This window comes from Trachurus trachurus (genome assembly GCF_905171665.1).
Source record: "Trachurus trachurus genome assembly, chromosome: 4".
Classification (NCBI taxonomy): domain Eukaryota; kingdom Metazoa; phylum Chordata; class Actinopteri; order Carangiformes; family Carangidae; genus Trachurus; species Trachurus trachurus.
This window is the reverse complement of record NC_139898.1, coordinates 12,141,639-12,162,863: the sequence shown is the minus strand read 5'-3', so window position 1 is coordinate 12,162,863 and position 21,225 is coordinate 12,141,639. Positions and strand designations below refer to the sequence as shown.

General features: G+C 41.2%; 1 protein-coding gene across 2 annotated transcripts in view; it reads left to right on the top strand.

The window, feature by feature from the left end:
- The first annotated feature begins 215 nt into the window (after positions 1–215).
- sbno2b (strawberry notch homolog 2b) overlaps positions 216–21,225 on the top strand; it is a 62,806-nt gene continuing 41,796 nt past the window's right edge. For both annotated transcript variants that reach the window (XM_083970854.1, XM_083970853.1), the window contains exons 1-3: positions 216–360; positions 15,594–15,825; positions 16,889–16,977. In XM_083970854.1, the coding sequence (XP_083826980.1) occupies positions 15,718–15,825; positions 16,889–16,977 (197 nt within the window). In that variant the 5' untranslated portion in view covers positions 216–360; positions 15,594–15,717. The remainder of the gene's footprint in view (positions 361–15,593; positions 15,826–16,888; positions 16,978–21,225) is intronic.

Genomic DNA, 21,225 nt, shown 5'->3' with positions numbered 1-21,225 from the left:
GCCTATTCATATTATATAGCTATTATCCCCAATATAAATAACGGGTTAAAGTCTTGTCTTATATAGCCTACCGTTAATGTCTATAATAGTAGCCCAGGTGTGCTAAACAGGAGTCTGATGAACTATTTATGGCCTGGCAGCTTTCTGCACGCGATCAACAAGCGGCAGTGCGCGTGACGACAGCGGCGGAAACATTTTTTCGCTTTTCAAAATGGCACCGTCTCAATCAGGAAGTGGGGAAAACAACTAAGAAGAATAAGTTGGATAAAATTCCTCATCTCTGTTTCTTTGACGCAAGTCTTCGTTCAAAATCAGCCCGTGTGGTCGTGGTTTGGATTGTGAATAAGTAACACGTTAACGGTAAGTGAAATCCGAGGATATTGAGAAAAGGCGACCGACACATCGGCAGTCGCCGTAAAACAAGAGACGTTAAAGGCAGCCTCTCCTAGAAGCGCACGTTTTTTACGACGGGCTACGCCGCTTCTTGGGCGGCTGTCTTGAGTTTAACGTTATCATAAGGAGACGTTATCGGTAAACGTAGACCAAGGGAATGAGTTGAGACCAAAGGAAATAAGAGTGACTGTGATACATAATTAAATAACAAGCCTTTTGGTCGAGGATACCTCGAAGTTACTGCGCCAGCGTTGAGAAAGGCCAACAGCTAACTAAGCTAGCTAGTTACTTAGTAATAAGCTATTGCTTTGATATTAGCTAACCAGACAGTAATGTGGGTCATCATCTCTAAACAGCAAAAACGTTAGTTTCGATAGATAAAACATGACATACTACATTACACGCAAATTAAAGTTTTTATGGTAGGATCAAAAGATGTTTCAATGTATGTAGGATATTCTTCAACCAACAACATAGTAGTGTTTTGCCGTTAACCCGCACAGTTGGTACAAAACGAACATACCCAGTCAAAGACGCTATGAGCTATGCTAACCTAGCTAGCACAATTAGCTATCAGAAGTACGCCCGGTATTAGTAAACTAATACGGAATCTTGTTACATTTTGCCGTCCGTGATTAGTTCACATTACATTGAAGTTGACGAATTGAAAGTGTGTTGTAGTCAACGATAGCTTGTTGTCTATCTGTTGTAAGTTGTTGTCGTTTGTGGGTCGGTGAGCTAACAGTCAGTGTAACGTAGAGCTGTGGCTGCTGCTTTCCTTTGTGCTGTGCAGACACTGAGCTGCCTCTGTCGCTGCTCCTAGAGAGACACTGCTGGGCTCCTTGTGGTGCTGGTTATGAGAAATCGTCACATAAACACCACGATCACATACATTTACGTTGATGTATAAAACCAACATAGGTACAGAAGGGTTTCAGCATAGGCCAGTTGAATTGCTGGAAAGGGACTGTTGCGTTGTAATCCCAGGGCACCTTGAGTTAGTTGGAAATGGTTTGAGCTCACAGTCTCTGGGGTCGGTAGGAATGAATCTGGGAAAGCTAACTAAAACGAAAGTTGTAGACATTTCTCGTAATAGTAAACTTTGGTGGTGTGCGCAGTTATTCCTGTTGTGTTAGTTAAAAAGAGTACATTGTATCCAGGACAGGATTCACACATGATGATCTTTGGATTGCACACAGTTGGAGCCTCATATGCATCAGTGGTGGGTAAATACTAGCCCAGAAAGCACGTAGCCTACATTACACTAAGCCACTGTACCACCATGATGTGACCATAGAGATAAACACCTCACTGCTGTTATCACTGGTGTAAAGCTTGTATGTATATAACATGTAAGGTCTTTAAATGTTGAGTTAATATGTGGTAAAAACCAAACGTAGACCACTGGGATATTTGGTGATTCAGAAGAAGACTGAGTAACCAGGTCGAAATGAAAATGGCTTTCACAAGGCTGAACCCTCCAGTTCTTTTTCTTTCCTGCAATTTTCTCTCTTTAGTTTCCAGTGTGACTGTAGCCTGCAGCCAAGGCTAGTCAAGCTCAATGCAAGCCTTGACATAGTAGTTTGCCATGGTGGCTGGCAATATCTGTAATTATGTCATTTCCACCTTATTGACGGATACTATTTGATGACTGTGTAGTGAATGACAAGCTAGGTTCCCGTCACAGTTTTAGTCAAGTGCCTGCAACCCCAGTGTTGTGGTCAATGGCCTTGGTGCCATTTGCTGACACATATCTCTTGCAGCCAAAATGGGCTCAAATGGCAAAATAGAAGCCAGATTGTCAAGCAGAAACAAAGTTGAAAAACTCTATCTCACAGCACTTCAATTGTTTCACCAGCACATAACCTGTGTGGTGCTAAAATTTCATTATTATGAGATACTGTCTATCAGAGAGAGTCTTAAGTCCTGAAGTTTTCCTACTTCATGCTGACTGTATTGGACTTGGACAATTGATGGCTTCATGCCCTGCAGGGACTCTGAAGGTCAGAACACACCGGATCTGTTGATACTGTGTCCAGCAACAGGAACTGTGGGGATGTTTCCCAGAGTAGGATAACCTAGAAAGTATGTTAGATAACTTAGCACATAATTGTAATTTTACTTTTCATGAATATAATGCTGATGTTTTGATCAGTGCAAATTAAATACTTTTTTTGGACACACTCGTGGCCACAGCTGTTTGGTCTCACTCTATGGCTGTGGCTCAGCCGTCGCTCATGCCCCCTGCTCTCTGTTCTCCCCTTGTCTTTGCTAGACCCCTTTTTCCTCCCCTCTCCAATTGGTGCCAGTGATAAATCTCATTTATGGCCTGTGGGTTGATTAGAGTGAGAGTGAAAAATGTGGAGTGGAGGAGGGGAATCGGGCCTAGGTAATATGTTTGATTCAGTTGCTGCTTTCCTGGAATCTGGCCTTCATTTGATAATAGTTCATATATTAAACATAACATGGATATTTGATCAGAAGAGAGAAAAAACAAGTGGCAGTTGTGAGGAATAAAGGGTTATAGTGTTCATCTCTACACAGTGCACAAGAAACAAACCAGTCCTTTATGTGTATACCCTGTCCTAGTCGCTAGTACCCAGACCTGGAGGTAATGTGGATCTCTCCCAAGCCACATAAGAGGTGATTGAAATGCAGGCCAGCACGCCACTCTCTGGCATTCCTCGCCACTTTGCCTTAAGGATTTCTGTGAAAATAGTGTGTCAACGTCCTTCTGAGAAAAGAAAATATTGTTTTCAAAATGAGACTCATCCAGGAAAGAAATATGAGATTATATCACACTGTTTACAATGATGGATGACTGAATACTGTATGTCATTGTTTCAGTTGTCAGTTTGGATCTCTTACCATTCCCATGTTATAAACAGGGAATGAAAACACAAAAACAGTTAGTTGAGGGCTGTCACACAGCCTTCAAACTTTTGGAGTAGCACATGCAGTGAAGTGGTCAAATTGTGTATGTCATATTTTACACCCACAGACGTGTGATCAACTAATGCTTCCCAACATGTGGCTCACTTGCCTGTACAGGCCTCTTATGGCAGCCCTTAGGACGCACAGTATTGACCCCTTGCAGCTACGTCATAATTAGAACGTGACGCGAGAGGCGACGCCATGACGGACGGCAGAAAGTGCTCAGTGATAATGTACTGTCTATGGGTGCCGTCCAACAATGTGGCTCGATCACTTCACACTACAACCTCACAGCATTATCACTTATTTAAAATAGAATATCTACTCATCCGTTGCAATATATGTTTGTTTTTTTGTTATTCGCCGTAGAATATCTCAGTTTTCTGTGCTTTTTCCACTGCTAAGGAGTTAACGTCAAGTCAGTGCCACACTCCCCATACAGCAGCTGCTCCTGTCTTTGCTGCTGCTAACTACAGTTAACGGACCTGGAAATTAAAACCTGGTCCGACCCGTGGGTGTTGAAGACCTGACCCGACGTCTGTATAATTAGTGATCATTCTCTGATTAAACCCGGCTGACAAATAAAAGAAAACAGGAAGCCGTCTTCGTTGTAATCGCCGCGATCCGACGGCGGCAACTACGTTGTGACGGTGCTATGTTTAATACGAGCGTTAGCTGTTGTTAGCCACAGCATGTAGCTCAGCTAGTTAGCTGTTGTTAGCCACAGCATGTAGCTCAGCTAGTTAGCTTCAACTGTGTTTACATCGACTATACACTGTAGATAAACTAACTTATAATGGCATCGATAACGTGTCTGTATATCTTCGCACTGGTCCTGTTGCTCATGTAACCCCGCTGCCAGTGGCCAGCCCCCGGTTCTTAGCTCTAGCCCAGCAGGGAGTTGGTGCTTGGGACCAGTTTTAAGGACCAATAACCGGTTTTTAAGCGGTGGAAAAGCAAATAACCGGTGCTAGTCAGGCTCTGGCTCCGAACCAGCACTGGAACCAGCTCAGTGGAAAAGGAGGGGAAACCCTACAACCCCGGTATGTCACAAAACTATAACGCGCCCATTCAATTACATTGACGTTCACTGTTCTTTTGCCGTCCATCATGGCGTCCGGAGCTACCGCGAGTGGAACGTGACGTCACGTGCAAGGGGTCAATTTTCGTGTGCGTTTTCACAAGATGGGAACATTCAGTGTGTGTTACCCCATGTCGACCCGATTTAACTGAGGTTAAACATGCAAGTCTGACCCTCATTTCAAGGTGTGTTAATAATGTCGGTTACTGGACACATGACTCTTTCTCCCCTGATATTTGCTTTTTGCAGCATTTAAAAGTATAAATGGTATTTCCATAAATTTACATTATGATGACATTTTTTGTTTGTTCATTATCCTGTAAAGTGACCTTGGGTTTTTTGATAGGCACTAAATACATTTGAGTGATTATTAGTTTGATGTAGACATTTGCAAATTTGAAGTTTCATTTCCAGATGACAATTTCACAACCTTACTGCAGAACTTTCTTTGCCAAATTTGTGCTAAACTCAAAGCAACTGGGACCAGAGTGGAACAAAACAAATAACCAAAGTGAGTTCTATGTGATGTGGGTGTTTCAAAACAGGGGAGAGGTGGTGACATGATGAGCCTTTCAAAAACTCTGCCGTCTCTGTTGCCCACTGCTTGACCACACATGTCGAGCAAATCAGTTTACTGTAACAACAGTTACAGTCGAGGGTGGAGGCAGTTGCAGTAAGACCCAGACCACAGTCATATTATCACTGGCTGCTGTAGTCTTTGCTGGTGTGAGTGTGCAGTGTCAGCAGATATGATCGCTGTGCATCACATCATGGAGAAAACATGCCACAAATGTGGAAAATTAGCATTCGCCATTGAATTTTCCTTACCCCAATTTTTCATTATTTGCCAAATTCCTGGTCTTGGTGCCTTTCAAAATAGACAAGCAGTTGAATTGTTGAGCCCCATCAGATAGGAAAATGCTTATTAAAGGACAATTTAAAACAACAAAGTTGTTTTAACTGTCCTTTAACAAACGTATTACAGGATACCCTAAGGCCTATGGTTTGGTGAAGTTTATTGAGTTGTTAATATGAGTAAATATTTGCCATTCTTGTTTTCTAGAGTAGAGGACTAACACTAAAGTGATCCCCAGGGTGTTGATTTTAAATATGTCCGTTACGGAGAGAGAACATTTTGTTTATCACAAAAAGCAAGAGTCTGTATTGGTCAGCGGCCCCGAGCCAGCCAGTGCAGTTTCATTCAAACACTGTGCCTAATTTTGACTTCCTTCATCCTGTTTTTTTGCACTGACTGTTGCCAGCAAGTATCTTTTATTTATCTGAACTTGCTTTTGTCCTAAAAGAATTGTTTAATTAATCTTGCTTGACATGGTCCAGTTGGATTTCTGTGTGTTTTGGAGGTGAGGCAACAGTTTTTTCCCCTTGTCTGCAACCCATCTTTCACAGTCATAGAGGCAGTGTTGGAGGTGGGGCTTGTGAAAAGATTCAATGGATTTGAGCCAGAAAAGGATGGGTTCTGGCAAGCATTATCACACTTCTGCTAGCGTAACACAATGCTGTAATACACTGGAATTCAGATTTCCTGTGTAAGTGATATTGTTGACTTGCATAACTCAATTGGTAAGAGATTTTGTAGGCAAGTTAAAAAAAACAAAAAAGATATAAAGATATAAAAAGGTTTAACCAAGTTTGTCAAATAATTATCAAGATGCACAATGAGTAATGCATTTTACAGTTAAATTTAACTTGTTGGTGGTGACTCTCGTGGATAATCAAAACTCTTTCTAGACATATCTTCAGTATTTCTGCAGTTTTGTTTACTTATCATAGGACATACCCGTATATCTGCAGTGAGTTACTGTACTTAGATTATGTGCAATGTAGTGCAAACATACATTGCAAATTCACACCCACAATGAGCTTGAAGATATTTGTAGTTCCATGGGCACAATTTTCCTTTCACCGGCATGCACTTCTTATTTTTCACAATGAAAAGATTTCAGATTTACTATAAAGTATCTCCCTGACTTTGTCTTTCCACCTAATCACTTATACATAATTTTCTGAGAACGGCCTATGCCTGTCTGACTAATCTTCTAGATTAGCTAGCAGTGGTGTTATTGTTAAGAGTATGATTGCATCCTGAATCAATGTTGTCAGTCAGTCGGCTCCTAGTTGAAGCCTACAGATGAAGTGAACTAACCCTTAGCATAGTAAAGTGGCACAGACGGACACAGACAGGCTCCCTGACAGTGTGCATGTGGTGCAATATTCTCACGACTGCCACAGAAGTGAGGTCAGTCTGAGCCGAGCAGCGTACTGTCTGGATTTGAACCACTGTGGACCAGAGTTCAGAAAACTGCACCACGTCTCCTAGCAACTTACTCCACCGTCCTGTTTTGTTTCCAGTACAATATTAGTATTTTTGGTATTATGTAAATTTGTCCCCATCAGGATCGGCCTCATTCGGCACAAGAATGCCACTGTCTATGGACAAAAAGTCATTATATTTGGGACACAGATTCTGCTCGTAAGGTTGCATTTGTCAGCAATATTCTTGCAGTGCACGTTTAAAACTTGTATCATCCAGTCAGGTTCAGTAGTCCCTGCATTTCACCTTCCCGTTTCCTGCTGTGTGACTGTGAATTGTGCATCTGATAACTTTTCCTTGGCGTCATGACTGACTCGGTGACCACGGCTGAGAGGGGTGTGCAGGGGGTGGAGATTCAGATGCAGGGAGCCAGCTGCCTCATATCAGTAGCAGAATCCAGCCCGGGGTCAGATTGGGTGAGAGGCAACAACCAAGCCAACGCCATCGGCTTGCTGTGACAGGAGGGAGGGAGGGAGGAGGAAGAATGAACGTAAGGAAAATGGGGACAAGGAGTCATATAGTGGCTAAAGAGGGATTGTGATGGAAATGGGAGCGCAGCAGGCTGTTTCTAGAGGAAAACAAAGAAGGATAGTGATGGAAATGGGGAAGTAGGCAGTATCACTTGAGAATACAGGTTTAGTGATGGAGACAATGAGAATACAGAGTAGGAGGATGACAAAATGATGGTCTTTATTTAGAGAATTGAAAGGGCAGATATGAGTAGACAATAATATTTTAGTGGGAAAGTATCTGACGCAGAGAGATAAAGCAAACCGTACCAAAAGAGGATTAATGACGTTTGCAAAAAAGCAGCACTACATTTTTAAAGATGAAAGAGTTTTCTATTTTTTAGTTTTGATATATTCATATTATTTATTATTGTGTTTTATCACTGGTAATCTGATAAAGAATAAAGTAGGTTATCAAATACACAGCATGCATCCTCTCTGTTAGAACTCTGCGTTTTTGCAAAAGGACAGGCGAGTGTACTTTTAACATGCAAAAAACAAGGCATTTACTTAAATATTGCTATGTCCAGCCTTCAGTGTTCAGTGAGTACTTCTTTAAAATACAAATTTGTTAAGGCAAAACAAGCTAATATCTGTTCACCTAACTAGTTGAACCGGAGACATAAAGGGTAGAGAGTTGCTTGCAGCTAGTGTGTGTCATCATCCTTCTGTTCTGAGGAAATTAGATGACAGAGGAAAATGGGACAAAGAGGCAACTAAGTGGATCCTTCTCTCTTTGATCTAGTCAGCCTTTGATCTATTTCTGGTGGGTGCTGGTGGTGGCAGTAGAAGTAGAGGGATTTGCTCCCTAAATGAGTGTCATCAAGTCACTGTAAACTATTGTTTGTGATCTCTTCCTGCGTCTCTGGTCTTCGCACCACTCTGCTGTGGCCATCACTGTCAAACTCCTTTTCAGCTCTCGCCTTTCTTTCCTCTTTGCCTCGTGGCCCTTTCTCTTCTCCTGCCTGGTCCTTTTTTTAAACGCAACAAAAGCATCCTCTGGGCCACAAGAGCTCGATTAAGTTCCCCTTTAATGGATAAATCACTTTAATGTTTCATTCAGCTGGTGTTTGTGGGCACAAAGATATTCATCATTGGGGCAAAAGGGTGCTGAATAGCCACTTGGAGCGGGTTGATGAGAATCTAATTAAGATTAATTGTTATTTCTTTGTGAGAAACAAAATCTTTCAACTCTTTTCAGTAAGGCCAAATTATTCAAACAGCAGCCTTTTTTTCCCAGTGTGTTCCTGTGTGGTGTCTTAGTCCAGGCAACCTCTTTGATAAATATTTGAATGGGCGAAATGCAATAACAGGCTCTTAAAACCCAATTTGTTTTCATTTCACAGTTTTTGATAAGATAAAAGATTCGGTTAGACAGTCACTCAATCATTATTCTCTATTCAGTGTCCTTCCATACTGTTCACAACTCCTATATGGCAATGTCTCTATACTGACTGGACAGTCTGTTTGTGGGGAGGCAAACAGAACTGGATAGGTAGCTAATGTCTATGTGCTTAAGAGAAAACGTCATGCATGTGTTGCATGTGTGTGTGTGCGTTTGGACATGTGCACACAGCGCAAGTATAGGCCTTTTGTGTTGAAAAAGGTGCCGATTAATTATGTAGGCTGTTTTGAATGACAGAGCCTTGTGTTTCCCAGGGAAGTAACTTGTTCCTTTTATGAATATTTCATCACAGTCAGTAACTAATGAATCCAGCCAGTCTAGGCAATCATAACCAACTAACAGCCCCCTTGCTGCCCTGGTGTAAAGCAGCTGGGCCCTAATTATTTTTAACCTGATTACTGGTGATGCTGATGGAGTCAGATTGGTGAAGAGTGACTGGTGTGCTTCGGATTGAATGATCGCAGTCACCCAGCATGTGAGTAGTGAATACAAATGCGCACTACGACAGGAGAGCGACTAACGCAGCTGTGTTACTACCGTGGATGGATTACTGAATGGCCTCCCCCTCACCACAAATAAATGCAAAATGACCACAAAGAGACTTGAGATAACCCCAAAGAGATGCAAAACGACTACAAAGAGATGCCAAATGATCACAAAGGGACCGAATTAACACTGAGAGACGCTAAACAACCACAACAACCCCCCTTTTTTGTCTCTCTTTCCTGATATTTCAAGTCTGACTAATTTGACATTGCAGTTACACCCAGAAGTTGAACGGGACAATAACAAAAGCTGTGTCTGCTCTGTACTGGATCTGATTGATAACTGCAGCATATAGTTGATGTATCATTTGACAAACACAAATCCATACCGACACACAGGGAGGGACTTTCCATAAGCAAAACTACACATAATCGTAAACCTTACAGGGATAGTTCACCCAAAATTCTAATTTCACTCATTATCTATCTACTCACCCTCATGTCGACGAAGGGCTGGGAGAAGTTTCAGAGCCATCTGTGCCTTCTCGGAGTTACAGGGGGGGTCTGCGCAGCACTGCATGTCCATATGACAGTAGCGAACGGGGCTCACTTTTCTTCGTCCAAAAAGACACACCAAAAAACATCCAAATACCTCCACACAGCTCGTCTGTAATGTCACTCTTGTATTGAAGCCCCGACATGAGAAATTGTTATGAAAAAAATTAAATAAGTCTATATTTTAAGCTTGTTTGTAGCGGAAGCTCCCAGTGTCTCAGTTAACTGCTCTGCCTGTGTCACCGGCGGAGCCGTGAACTGGGTCACTTAAAATATAGGCTTATTTAATTTTTTTCGGAACAATTTCTCATGTTGGGGCTTCAATACAAGAGGGACATTACAGACGAGCACTATGGAGGTATTTGGATGTTCTTTGGTTTGTCTTTTTGGACGAAGAAAAGTGAGCCCCGTTCGCTACCGTCATATGGACATGCAGTGCTGTGCGGAGCCCCCCTGTGACCGAGAAGGCACGGAGGACTCTGAAACTTCTCCCAGCCCTTAGTCAACATGAGGGTGAGTAGATAATGAGTTAAATTTGAATATTTGGTGAACTATCCCTTTAAATGCTCAGTGTAGACCACTGCTCTGATCAAAATGGAAGTGAAAAACTTGGTTAAAACGCCGGGTGCCCTGTGTTATAGCCGTTTTCAAGAATGTGATTCCTAACAATGAAGCAGAGCTGCGCTGAAAGATTTTCACAGTACCTTAAGAAGGATTAGTGCTATGCCAAAGAAAAGCAATGAGATGGTTGTGAATAGGAGTAAAGTAAGACATGAGGCCTCAATTGTCAACAGGACAGGGAGGGGGCGAGCTTAAAAGATTGAGCCTCGAACCAAAGATGCTCGTTTCCCACACAGTGCTGTCATACTCAAGGAAATGAACGAATGCTGAGGACACAAGAAGGAGTGGGATACAGGCTATGCCACTTATCTTGACCTTAGCCAAAAATCTTCATTTTCTCCTCCCTGTCATACGCTGCCTCTTAGCACTGTACTTGCCATGGCATTTAAAGGGACACATGCAGGCAGTGGTGGCTGTGGCTCAGGAGTCAGCGCGGGTTGTCCTTTAATCAGAGCGTAGGTGGTTCGATCCCTGGCTCATACAGTGTGCGTATCAAAGTATCCTCAGGCAAGATGCTTGACCCCAAATTGCCTCCGATGGCATTCCCATCAGAGTGTGAATGATACAAGTGCTCTCCACAGAGAAGCAACAAGGAATCACTATAAGATGGTGAATGTGGCTGTATAGTGTTATTAATGGCTAATAAGCTTAGAAAACCTGTACAAAACTATATAAATTAAGTCAATTTCTGTGTGTGTGTGTGTGTTTTACAACTGAATTACTTTAATGTTCACCAGGTAAAGTTATGCTTTTACATGACGAGAAACCACAACAGAGGAAAACTTAATTTTATCTTACACACAAATGGTTGGTAGTTGCGTGTGGAAGTATGATTTTATATCAACATCCACATGTGAGTGCATTTTTCGAGCGAGATGGCACACACGCCAGGCAGTGTGGTTGTTCTCCTCGTGAGCGTTAATCATGACTTAGCAGCTTAAGGAAGTCACACTTCCCTGGATGATCCCCATGTGCTCTGGCAGCCACTGATAGTCAGTAAAGGCCACCAGCACACAATCAGCGAGTCCTTGCCGCCGCTGCCTGCATTTAAGTTCTCACCCCCACGCGTTGCGAAGCACATGTTGGGTGCTGTAACTAACAACACACATAGTAAACACACATTTTGTGTTTTTGAAGTGACAGAGCTGTGCTGCTTGTTAACCTCTGTCTGGCTGACAGGCACAGTGACTCACACAGCCGAGGGGAACCGACGACCTAGAATACGGCCACACAGTTTCTAATTTAACCAAATGTCCATGTGCACTGTCCGCTCCTCCTTCTGAGATTTAACACACCGTCTAAGCACTTTGGCATGTCCAGCCCATAGTGTATTGGCTTATTTAAATTTTTTAACATTGTACAATTACTGCACATGAGAAGGCCCTATAATCTCCCTGCAGCGAGCTGTTGCTTTAGGCCACCCAGAGAGGGAGAGAGAGAGACACATGGGAGGTAACTGCAGAAAAACCAGCAGAAACCTTTCAAGTAATTAACAGATTTAAAAGATTACACTACAAAGGAGTGTGTCTCACTCCCTCTCTCTCTCTCTTTTCTTGTCTCTCTCTCTTTCCATCCAGGGTTCATTTTCCTCTTCACCATATAAGACCTACACAGTTTACAGGCTGTAAATTCAAATACTGACAAAGTAGACAATGTGAGCTAAAAGAGCACACAGAGAGCAATGCCAACAACAGCAAGCAACAACATGCACTAGATGTAAAAAAAAAAAAAAACAAAGTTAGTAAATTATCTGAATACAACCCAAAATTTAATCAGTTCCTCCCCGGCTCATGCCACCTCCGTTCACCACCAACAAGCATATACATGGGGGGAAGACATTTAACCTCCTTGGTGGAGGTTATAGCCCATGCCAGGTTATAAAAATTATGTTTGTGCTGATTTCTGTTGAATGAACTCCCTTGTGTTGTGTGAGCATGTTTCCTTCTCTATCTTTTGTTTTCTTAGCCCCCTCAGCTCCAGCCCTCTTCTCCCCACTGATAGGTTTCTTCATCACCTCCCTCTTCCTCCGCTGAGGTTAGGAGAAGCAGGGGGTTTCGCTGTTTTTCCGGTAATGAGAGGCCTTTACAGGAAGGGGATATCTGGGACCAGTCTTACAATGATCAGCATCGATTATCCTCAGAGCTCGCTGGAGAGAGTTTGGGAAGAGGGGACAGCAAAAGACAGGCATTTTTCTGTTGCTAAGAGACAGCAACTGGCATAGTGTTAGTGGCAGTGGGTGGTAGGAGGGTTGATAGGATATTATGGGAAGACTCTGAAAGGATTGCTTCTGGTTAATACGTTGTCTTTAATATAAAGCTATTTTGTCTCTTGAAGAAATTAGAAAATGCACTGTTTAGGCTTAGGGGTTTTAAAGGGACAATGAGGAGTTTTGGAAAAGCGAAGCGTTTTCACACTACATTTATGAGCCTCCGTGAGCACCGTGAAATTCTTTGACCGGCGCAAGACAGACTCATGTTTTCATTCATCAAGAATTAAAGTCAGAGGTTCAAAGACGATCAGATACTGTCCCGACCATAAACGGCGATTTGGCGGCGTTATTCTCATGACTCGCCGCAAAACCGAAACTAAGGAAACGCTGGTCGACTCGCCCAGCATTTCCGCCACCACTAATAATAACAAAATAACGATAGAGACAAAACGATATATTTATCGAAAATGGGCCCATTAACAAGTGTGGGTAGCGGAGATTCATCCACATTAATATGCAACTTTTTTATTTTTTATTTTATTGTTAATTTTTTGTTCTGCTGCTGGAGAAACTCCTTGTTGTCCCTTTAAGATGAAGAGAACGATAAAATGACAGCACATCTGGACTAAGGTTTATCAGGAGTTTACTAGTTGTGTTTTTAGCTGTCAAATGTACTGATGATCAGTGATCAGATCATCTACTGAACAATGAATACAACTGTACTAAAAAGGTGTTATACAGTTAACACTTCAACAAAAAAACCTCTCATACCAAAAGCTATGACATATACTACTAAATGTGTTTTCATGCTGCTTGACTGCCTTGATCTACAGTTATAGTTTCATAAGCATCACTGAAACCACAGAATTGAATAGAATTACACAATTACATCAAATAAAACAACTAGATTAAGTTCCTGTTTAGTTTCTTTCTCTCTCTCCCTCTTGCCCATTCACTTTCATGCTTGCTCTCTTTTGTCATCCTTCTTTGTCCTGCCCTCTTTTTTTGTAGTAGTTAGTCAATTGTATAAATATTGTTAATGTTTTAGAAGATTTAGCTCAGCTCAGCTGTGTCATATGTACCCCTGAAAATGGGTAAAACTTTACCTCAAGACCTCTATCGATTCGTTTAGGCTCTTTTAACCTTTGACCTAAATTTAACTTCTAAGACATTTAAGAAGCGTTGGTACAGCCAGGCCTGCAGTGCCCTTAGGGTGTTGCATTCACTTCGGTTCTGCAACACCAAAGAGGCCTCGCAAGGACACAGAGGCTCGAGTTTGGTTGTACATATTCAAAAAAAAAAATCAGATATCTGCTTAAGACCTCCTGCTTAGGGCGTTTGCCAGTTGGTTGTGTGCATTTGGTTTCTCCACGTTTGCTTCAACCTTATTCGGACAGTATCACACTGGCAGTCTGGGGGTAAAATGGCTTCCCTTTGTGTGTATTGGCTATGTGAGTGGTGAATATGTTAGGTCAGGTCTCGTTCTCTCTCTCTGCCTCTCTCTCCCTCACACACACTAAGACACACAAAGGCCCTCTTATTTAGACCCTCATGAACTCTATTAGGATTTATTACCTCAGCTTTGTCCCTTGTGAACACGCCTAGCCTATGTTCCATATTGGGGGCAAACTGGAGGAAGGGAGCGGGGAAGGAAGGTAACGGTTTGATTAGTTTGGGGCAAGGGAGTGTTACTGACATTACACAGATGTGCATTGTGGAGTGCTGAAAGATTGGATTGATGCAGCTGTCAGACTGGTGAGATTTGTGGGATATCTGTTAAGCTTTCAATCTTGAAGTAACAGAATTCAGTTTTGTTCTCTTTGATATTGTGCAGATATATTCTCTGTACTCTGCTGGAGTATTGAGATAAACCACACTTCATGCACATTATTCCAATCTGTATTTTCATCAAACCCAAGTATTAGGCAGCAGGGGGACAAGCTGCAAGCTTTTAACTCCAGGCTGTTTGGACTCTGTGAAACCATATCAGGACAAAGCAGGCTGCCCAATTTACTCAGCCAGATTAAACAGGGAAATCATGATATTTGCAAATGTTAATGCTACTTAAAAGTACACCACTGCCGTCATTTGTCATTTTATTTTTTCAAACTTGATTGTTGTGGCGATGTGAACGGGAGATGCAGGAGCTTTGTTGGCATTGCGGGAAGTCTGGTCTAGCTGGTCAAACTTGTCATTATATTGGCCATGCACTGTTTAAGTTATAAAACATATACACACAGCAGCCATTTAAGACAGAAAGGTCCATGAAAGTACACACTAACTGCCTGATTATGCTGTAGGGGTGTGGAAACATATTATATTGTGCAGCTTAACTGTATCAACATTTAGTCCAGTTCAACAAATGTGTAGCACGTGTGCTTTCCACTGTTGTAGACTGCCTGCAGAGTTTATAATTGGTTCCCCAATAAATGTGGATTCTTCCGTGATGTCGGATGACATCCAGCTAACGAGGACTGTCAATCAATGAGAATAAAAGCTCACACTGCCTTATGAATAAGATCTAAATTCAGTTTGTGCAGTTACAAAGACAGCAAGAATCACTCTTTAATTGGATGACCAATCAAAAGTAATCATTTATTACTGTCAATTATCTATTCAGATTTTATAATGTTATTTTGTTATTTTCATATGAACTTTCAAATGAACTTGTGCATGTGTATTTTCTTTGATAAACATAATACCTTTTCTTAGACCTGTGCTAATGTTTTTTTTTTCAGTGTTTACTGTTAAACATTTTAGATTCAGCCTTCAATAATCTCTTTACATAAATGCACTGTTATTTTTTTCCATATATATTTTTTTCTTCTTCAGTGGTATAATGATGCAGATGAGCAGTTTTCTTTGTGTTCTAAAAGAAGTCATTAACCATATTTACTCTTTATGGTATAACTTTGTGTTTCTCTCATTCCCTTTGAGTTGAATAAGTTATGTGTTCTAGCAGATGCTTAACCTATCCAATCCAGTATTTTGATATTGATGATGTGTGCTTTTTTGATTCCTACGTTTCTCACTTCTTCCTAACCCTTCCATTTCCACTCTCTCCCTCAGGTCATGGAGAGCATTTCCCCTTGTTAGAAGTACTACCTAGGACAAAGCCAGCACGTGGGTGGCGGTCAGAGGGTGCGTAGCCTAAGTCAGCTGGTGGTCATGTGTCAAGCTGATCTGTGATCTGATGCCCACCCTCCCCTCAGCGCTGGCCATGGACGGGGAGAACTACCTGCATCCAGAAGGCCCTCAGCTGGACAGCAGCTTGTTCTCTGTGTCCGCCTCTAACATGGAGGTATATCATGTAATCTTTTGCATTCATATGCATGCATATTCACTTAACCTATAAGAGTTACCTTTTAAATACAATTCAAAGCACATAAAGCACATTTTTGATCACTCCTTTTTATATAAATTCAGTTTTATTCAGGTGAAATAAAGTAGATTAGGGTGGTTTAGTATAGCTTAAGATGCTTTTGCTATGGGATAAGTGTAGTACTTTATTGAAGGTAATGGTCTATTTTGTTAAAAATGTATCAGTTTGGTTGGGCATTCAGGGTTTTTCTTTTTATAACACCTCAAATATCTAATATTAGACATTGGGGCCTGTGACATCTCTGTGGTGGAACACTCATCTAGAAATATTTGAGAAAGGAAGTGAACCTACTGGTGATATTATTTGCCAGGCACAGCTGCTAATGAATTATTTTCCTTTTCCCATGTAAAAGAGATCAAGTATTAAGGGGTCGTGCCACCCAAATTTTCTCACTTCTCCCTTGTGGTATCAAGGCATGCAGAGAGTTTTATGTGCCAAGGATTTTAAGATAGCTGCCATCTGAAATTTCTACTCTGACTTCATTCTTTTCCATGAAGGTACATGGATTTTTGCTTTTGCTGCTGCTGTTGAAAAAAAAATACACAGAGTCGGATTAGCTTTAACACACTCCTCAGACTTTGTGCACCACGAATGCAACACCGTCAACCCCCACTGTAATGAGCTAGTGACAGAAATTCTGGAGAATTTCTCAAACCTAACCACATACAACTGAAACTCTCTGCCTCTAGGGATACACGTTTTGTAACTGGCTTGAAGTGACCATTTAAGGGCTTACACAATTACACTGAATCAACATGAAGTCAGCACACTGTGACATCAGTCGCATGTGGTACTCTGAACATGATGTGAAGCAGAGATGTAGTTTGATATTCATCTGAACATCCGGTGCATAGTTTGTGTTGTTGATCACATTTTTAATTCATAACAAATGCAGTTTGATTTTCACTGTTCAGATATACCACATGAGTAATGAACACATGGTCCTTGTGTTGTTGACATATTTTCATTTTGTGTGTTTCAGAGTTCAATATACACGTCTCCTGGATCCTGGGGATCCTTTCCTCAGCAAGCTGGATACAGCATACACTGCCCTATGCAATCTGGAAACCAGTAAGTGTATATAAGCTCACACACAATACCCGGCTTGTACCATTATCTAAGAATGAGAGCATAAACATCCCAAGTAAAGACACAGTTTCTTTGAAGTAGCTTTATGCACGGTGCACTGGAACATACATGTCATCTGAGAGACTTAGTGACTGTTCCATTATAAATACTACAGTGAGTACTCACAACAGGCGACAGATTCTTTAGATGAGGTCTATAAACCATTGGAACTGAGTGATAACTACCCACAGGAGTTTCATGCGTGAGCTAGCAAAATGTTCCAGCTGTCGTTATTGTGAGGGTGGCGTTTGTGTTGTAGGCTTGTTCATATTGTGTATGTTTGACTAATGCATTACTGTCTAGGACAGCTACTGTACATACATATGATAGACAAACAAAGAGATTTCTTCTTAAAAGGACACAGAGAGTTGCAAAATAAATTGTATTTAATCATCCATAGGAATACATGATATTATAGCCACTCTGATAGTCATATTACACCAGACAAGTACCTTTCATTCACAATTGTGTTTCCTGTGGAGTATTTACTGCTGCTACTACTACTACTACTACTACTACTAATGATAATAATGATAATAATAATAACAATATAAATATAAAACATAAAAAATATGTACCTCTATTTGAACATTTTGAAGATAAATATAACTGTGTGGGTTAGGTGAGTGATACTACTTCCCTCTTAGTTGAGTAAAGCAATTTATTGATTGATGTGATGCTTTGCAATATTTATTGTAGGTGCACCAGTCCATCTGAAGTTTTCTTCTGTGACTAAACATGGAATTTAAAACTAAATGTTGCATAAAATCTTATGTTGACCAATGTCTCTCAGATGTTATGATCCCATTATTTCGTATCTGACACCTGGAGTGACCCAATTCAATCAGATCAATACATCCCCTCTTAACCTTGTGCTGCTAAGTAACCAGCTCACGTCATTCGGGCTTGTCTTCTTTATCTGACCTCGTTCATTTCCTGTGGAGGGTGGGCTGACATCTGCTGCACTAGGGGGGTTAATCTCAACATCTTGCAACTCAGCTCTGTTTTTATGACTTCACTGCTAAACGAGAGGTGTTTGTCTCTGTCTTCCCACGAAAGGTATGTGTGTGTGCACGGGAGCACACGCTTGTGTGTCAAGGGCCGTGTAACACCTTTTCTACATTGCACTTCTAGAGTAAGCAGCTTGTCAACCATGCAGCAGCAGCTGCAGTCCTCGTCAGTTTCTGTACTGCATCCGTTGAGCCACAGCAGTGATGTGCATTACTGTGGTTTTGAGATCACAGCCCAATACACAATCAGGGTAAAACGTAGTAGTAAAACACAGCAAGTGCTCAACACGTTTTCCTATCAGGCTTCAGCGCAGAAAGACTTGGATGTCTGAACTGTGCCCACATTGGTGGACAGGGGTGTCTATTAGGGAAGAGAATATAATTCAATGTTACAGGTAGTAAAAAAAAAAAGACCTAGCAAAAAGTTATCATCATGCAGTGGTGGTGTGTTGCAACATCTGTGTAATATTTGTCAAGAACTATAAGATTGTGTCTCCTCAGTGCTGTCGAGTAACTACATCATCATGGTTTCTTTCCTTTTAAGCAGGTGATGCTGTCGACAAAATTTCAGATTCGTGTGGGTTTGATATCTACATACAGTGTTTCTCTTGTGTCTTGTACTTGGCCTTTTTCTTTTTGGAACCTTTCATGTTAACCCAAAACTTCAACAATGACTTTAATCTAGTCTTCCCCAAATGTGTCATACAAGACACAACTCAGGAGGTGTTTCTTATAGTAGCAGTGTTTTGCATTGTTATGGGTGACGTGAGAGCACACTCTGTGGCTTTCAGGATCACTCAAAGTGGAAACTTATGACATCAGGCCGGTTTTAAAACACAGAACGGTGTGTTTTTAAAAAGGTGTCACTTCACAATTTTCTGTCAGGAAATGATTTGACCCAGAGTGGTGCAGCAGGCACTTTTTTTTTTTTTTTTTTTTTAGATCTTTTAACAAAAAACAGTACTCTGATTTTGATGTCACTCACTTTCATTCTTTATTTCAAATTTTCTGCATCTTTGCTCTTGGTTTGACTAAGCAAACGTTACAGAAGGCTTGAAGCTTCAGTTTTTACATCTCTTCTTGTCATCATGCTTCATCTCTACCTGTTTTCATCAGTCAGTCTGGTAGACTGAAGTTTAGTCATGGTCTTGTTGCCACTTCTTTTGAAAAGGTAGTATACCAGGTAAAAACTCTGTTGAATCAACTCTGTACGCATCATTTGAGATGTTTTTAATTACATGATGCAAGGTGGTTTCTCAATCTCTGCTGGGAACTCACACAGGGCCACATCATACGTATCAGTGTGATATGTTGCTGACTGTGTTTTAAACATAGAGAGTCTGATATTACCATTTGGAACAACTTGCTAGAAAAAACTTGTTGTCAAGTCTCCTGATGACTGTAAAATCCAAAATAATTGTAACATGTCTGACAGAAGGGCTGTATTTTGGTGTTGGCACATGGCAACTCCACACCAGCAAGCTGCCATTTTCCTGGGGTGTACAAATGTTATTTCCTCTCAAATACCCATTCAGCCTGGTGACTTACCACGCACCCTGCTGAGAGAAGACACACAGCAGAGGGCGTGCCACTGCCAATCAAACAGCACACCGCAATCTTAGTGCCAAGGATAATTGTTTTTGTCTTGCGGGCTGCCGCCTGCCGATTCAGGTCAGCAGCTCAGAGCACCTGTGTTTACACCGGTGTAATATTTTGCCACTTAACTTGGTGAAGAAGACACACTGAAACACATATAAATTCACACAAATCTCTTTTTCTTGTATTGATCATCTTTCCACTTTCATTGTTGAGACGATCGCAAGCTGATGACAAAACAGGCAGACATCTAATGCCAGTTACTATATTATCTCCCTGTCCAGCACTGTTTATTCACATTTACATTCAGCAGATGGTGCTTCTTCATCCATTACTTCACTTTTGTGGTCCCAACACAAAAACCTCTGTGCTCATGTGAACATCAAGCTTCTGCACAGCTGTGGAAATCTCCATCCAAATGTTTTAACGTGGCGACGATGACCAACGTCATGTGATAGACATTGCGTGGATATTTTTAATTTGAAAACTCCGGGGTTGCGATAGAAACTGAGACCTACAGAAACGGTGACACAGACAACCGTGTTGATGTTTTGGTCAGGATGTTAACGTCTTCAGACCTTGTGTGCTTGATTACAGAGCCAGGTCAGTGAAGAATATGTCACTATATACTCCCAACAGATCGCACTGTACATGCAAATAAAGATTAATGTAGTGCAAACCTCTACTGTGATCTTTATGCTAATTGACTACTTACATTATACTGGGGTTTCCTATTAGAGATGAAACAACAACCACAGTTTTAAATCTCAGTAAATGTTTATGATAGTTTTTTTACTCAGCCTGTCCCACACAGCTGGACCTGGATGTTTGTGTTTACACTTTAGAGCAGAAAAATAAGAAACAGACCAGTTCTCTCTATTTTTATGCCTATGGTTGTTTCTGATTGTGTGATGGCCTTGATTCATCAGCCTTAAAAGCCCTGACTGTTATCAGTACTTAATGTTAACATGACTGAGACATGACCCCATACACTGTAGACCCTATTTCAGAGACATTTTCTGAAGAAACATCAGAGGCCTGTTTGTTTTTATCCATTCCCACTGGATACAATGAGATGGTGACATGAGTCCAATGATGCTCAAAGTGAGCTTTTTGATATTGCTTCTCCAAAACATACCTTGACCTGCTGTTTGCCATCTCTGTTTTTCCTGTGATTCACTGTTGATACTGTCTGCTGCCAAAGTGCTTCCTGGTGCTATGACTCAAAGTTCATTTATTGCACACTGCTGATAGCGTGACAGTCAAATTTCATGGGTGTGTTTGCTCTAAGGAAGTATTCTTCCAAGGAATCTTTGCTGTTGGTTATCGTCACCATTTACCATTGAGTTTCAAGATGTTCAGTAAACTCTTTGATAAACATCTGCATTGTGTCATGGAGCGTTGTGAAAATGAGTTTATTTTTCTCATGTTTTCTCATTTTGGAAACCTCCATCCTTTAATGGACACTGTTAAAATCTGTTTAAATTACACAAAAGGGTGCACAGTAATGCTGCTTATGTGAATATGAGAATGGTGTAGGTGTTACACATCATTCTAAGTTATTAGTTGAAACTTTGTTCTACTC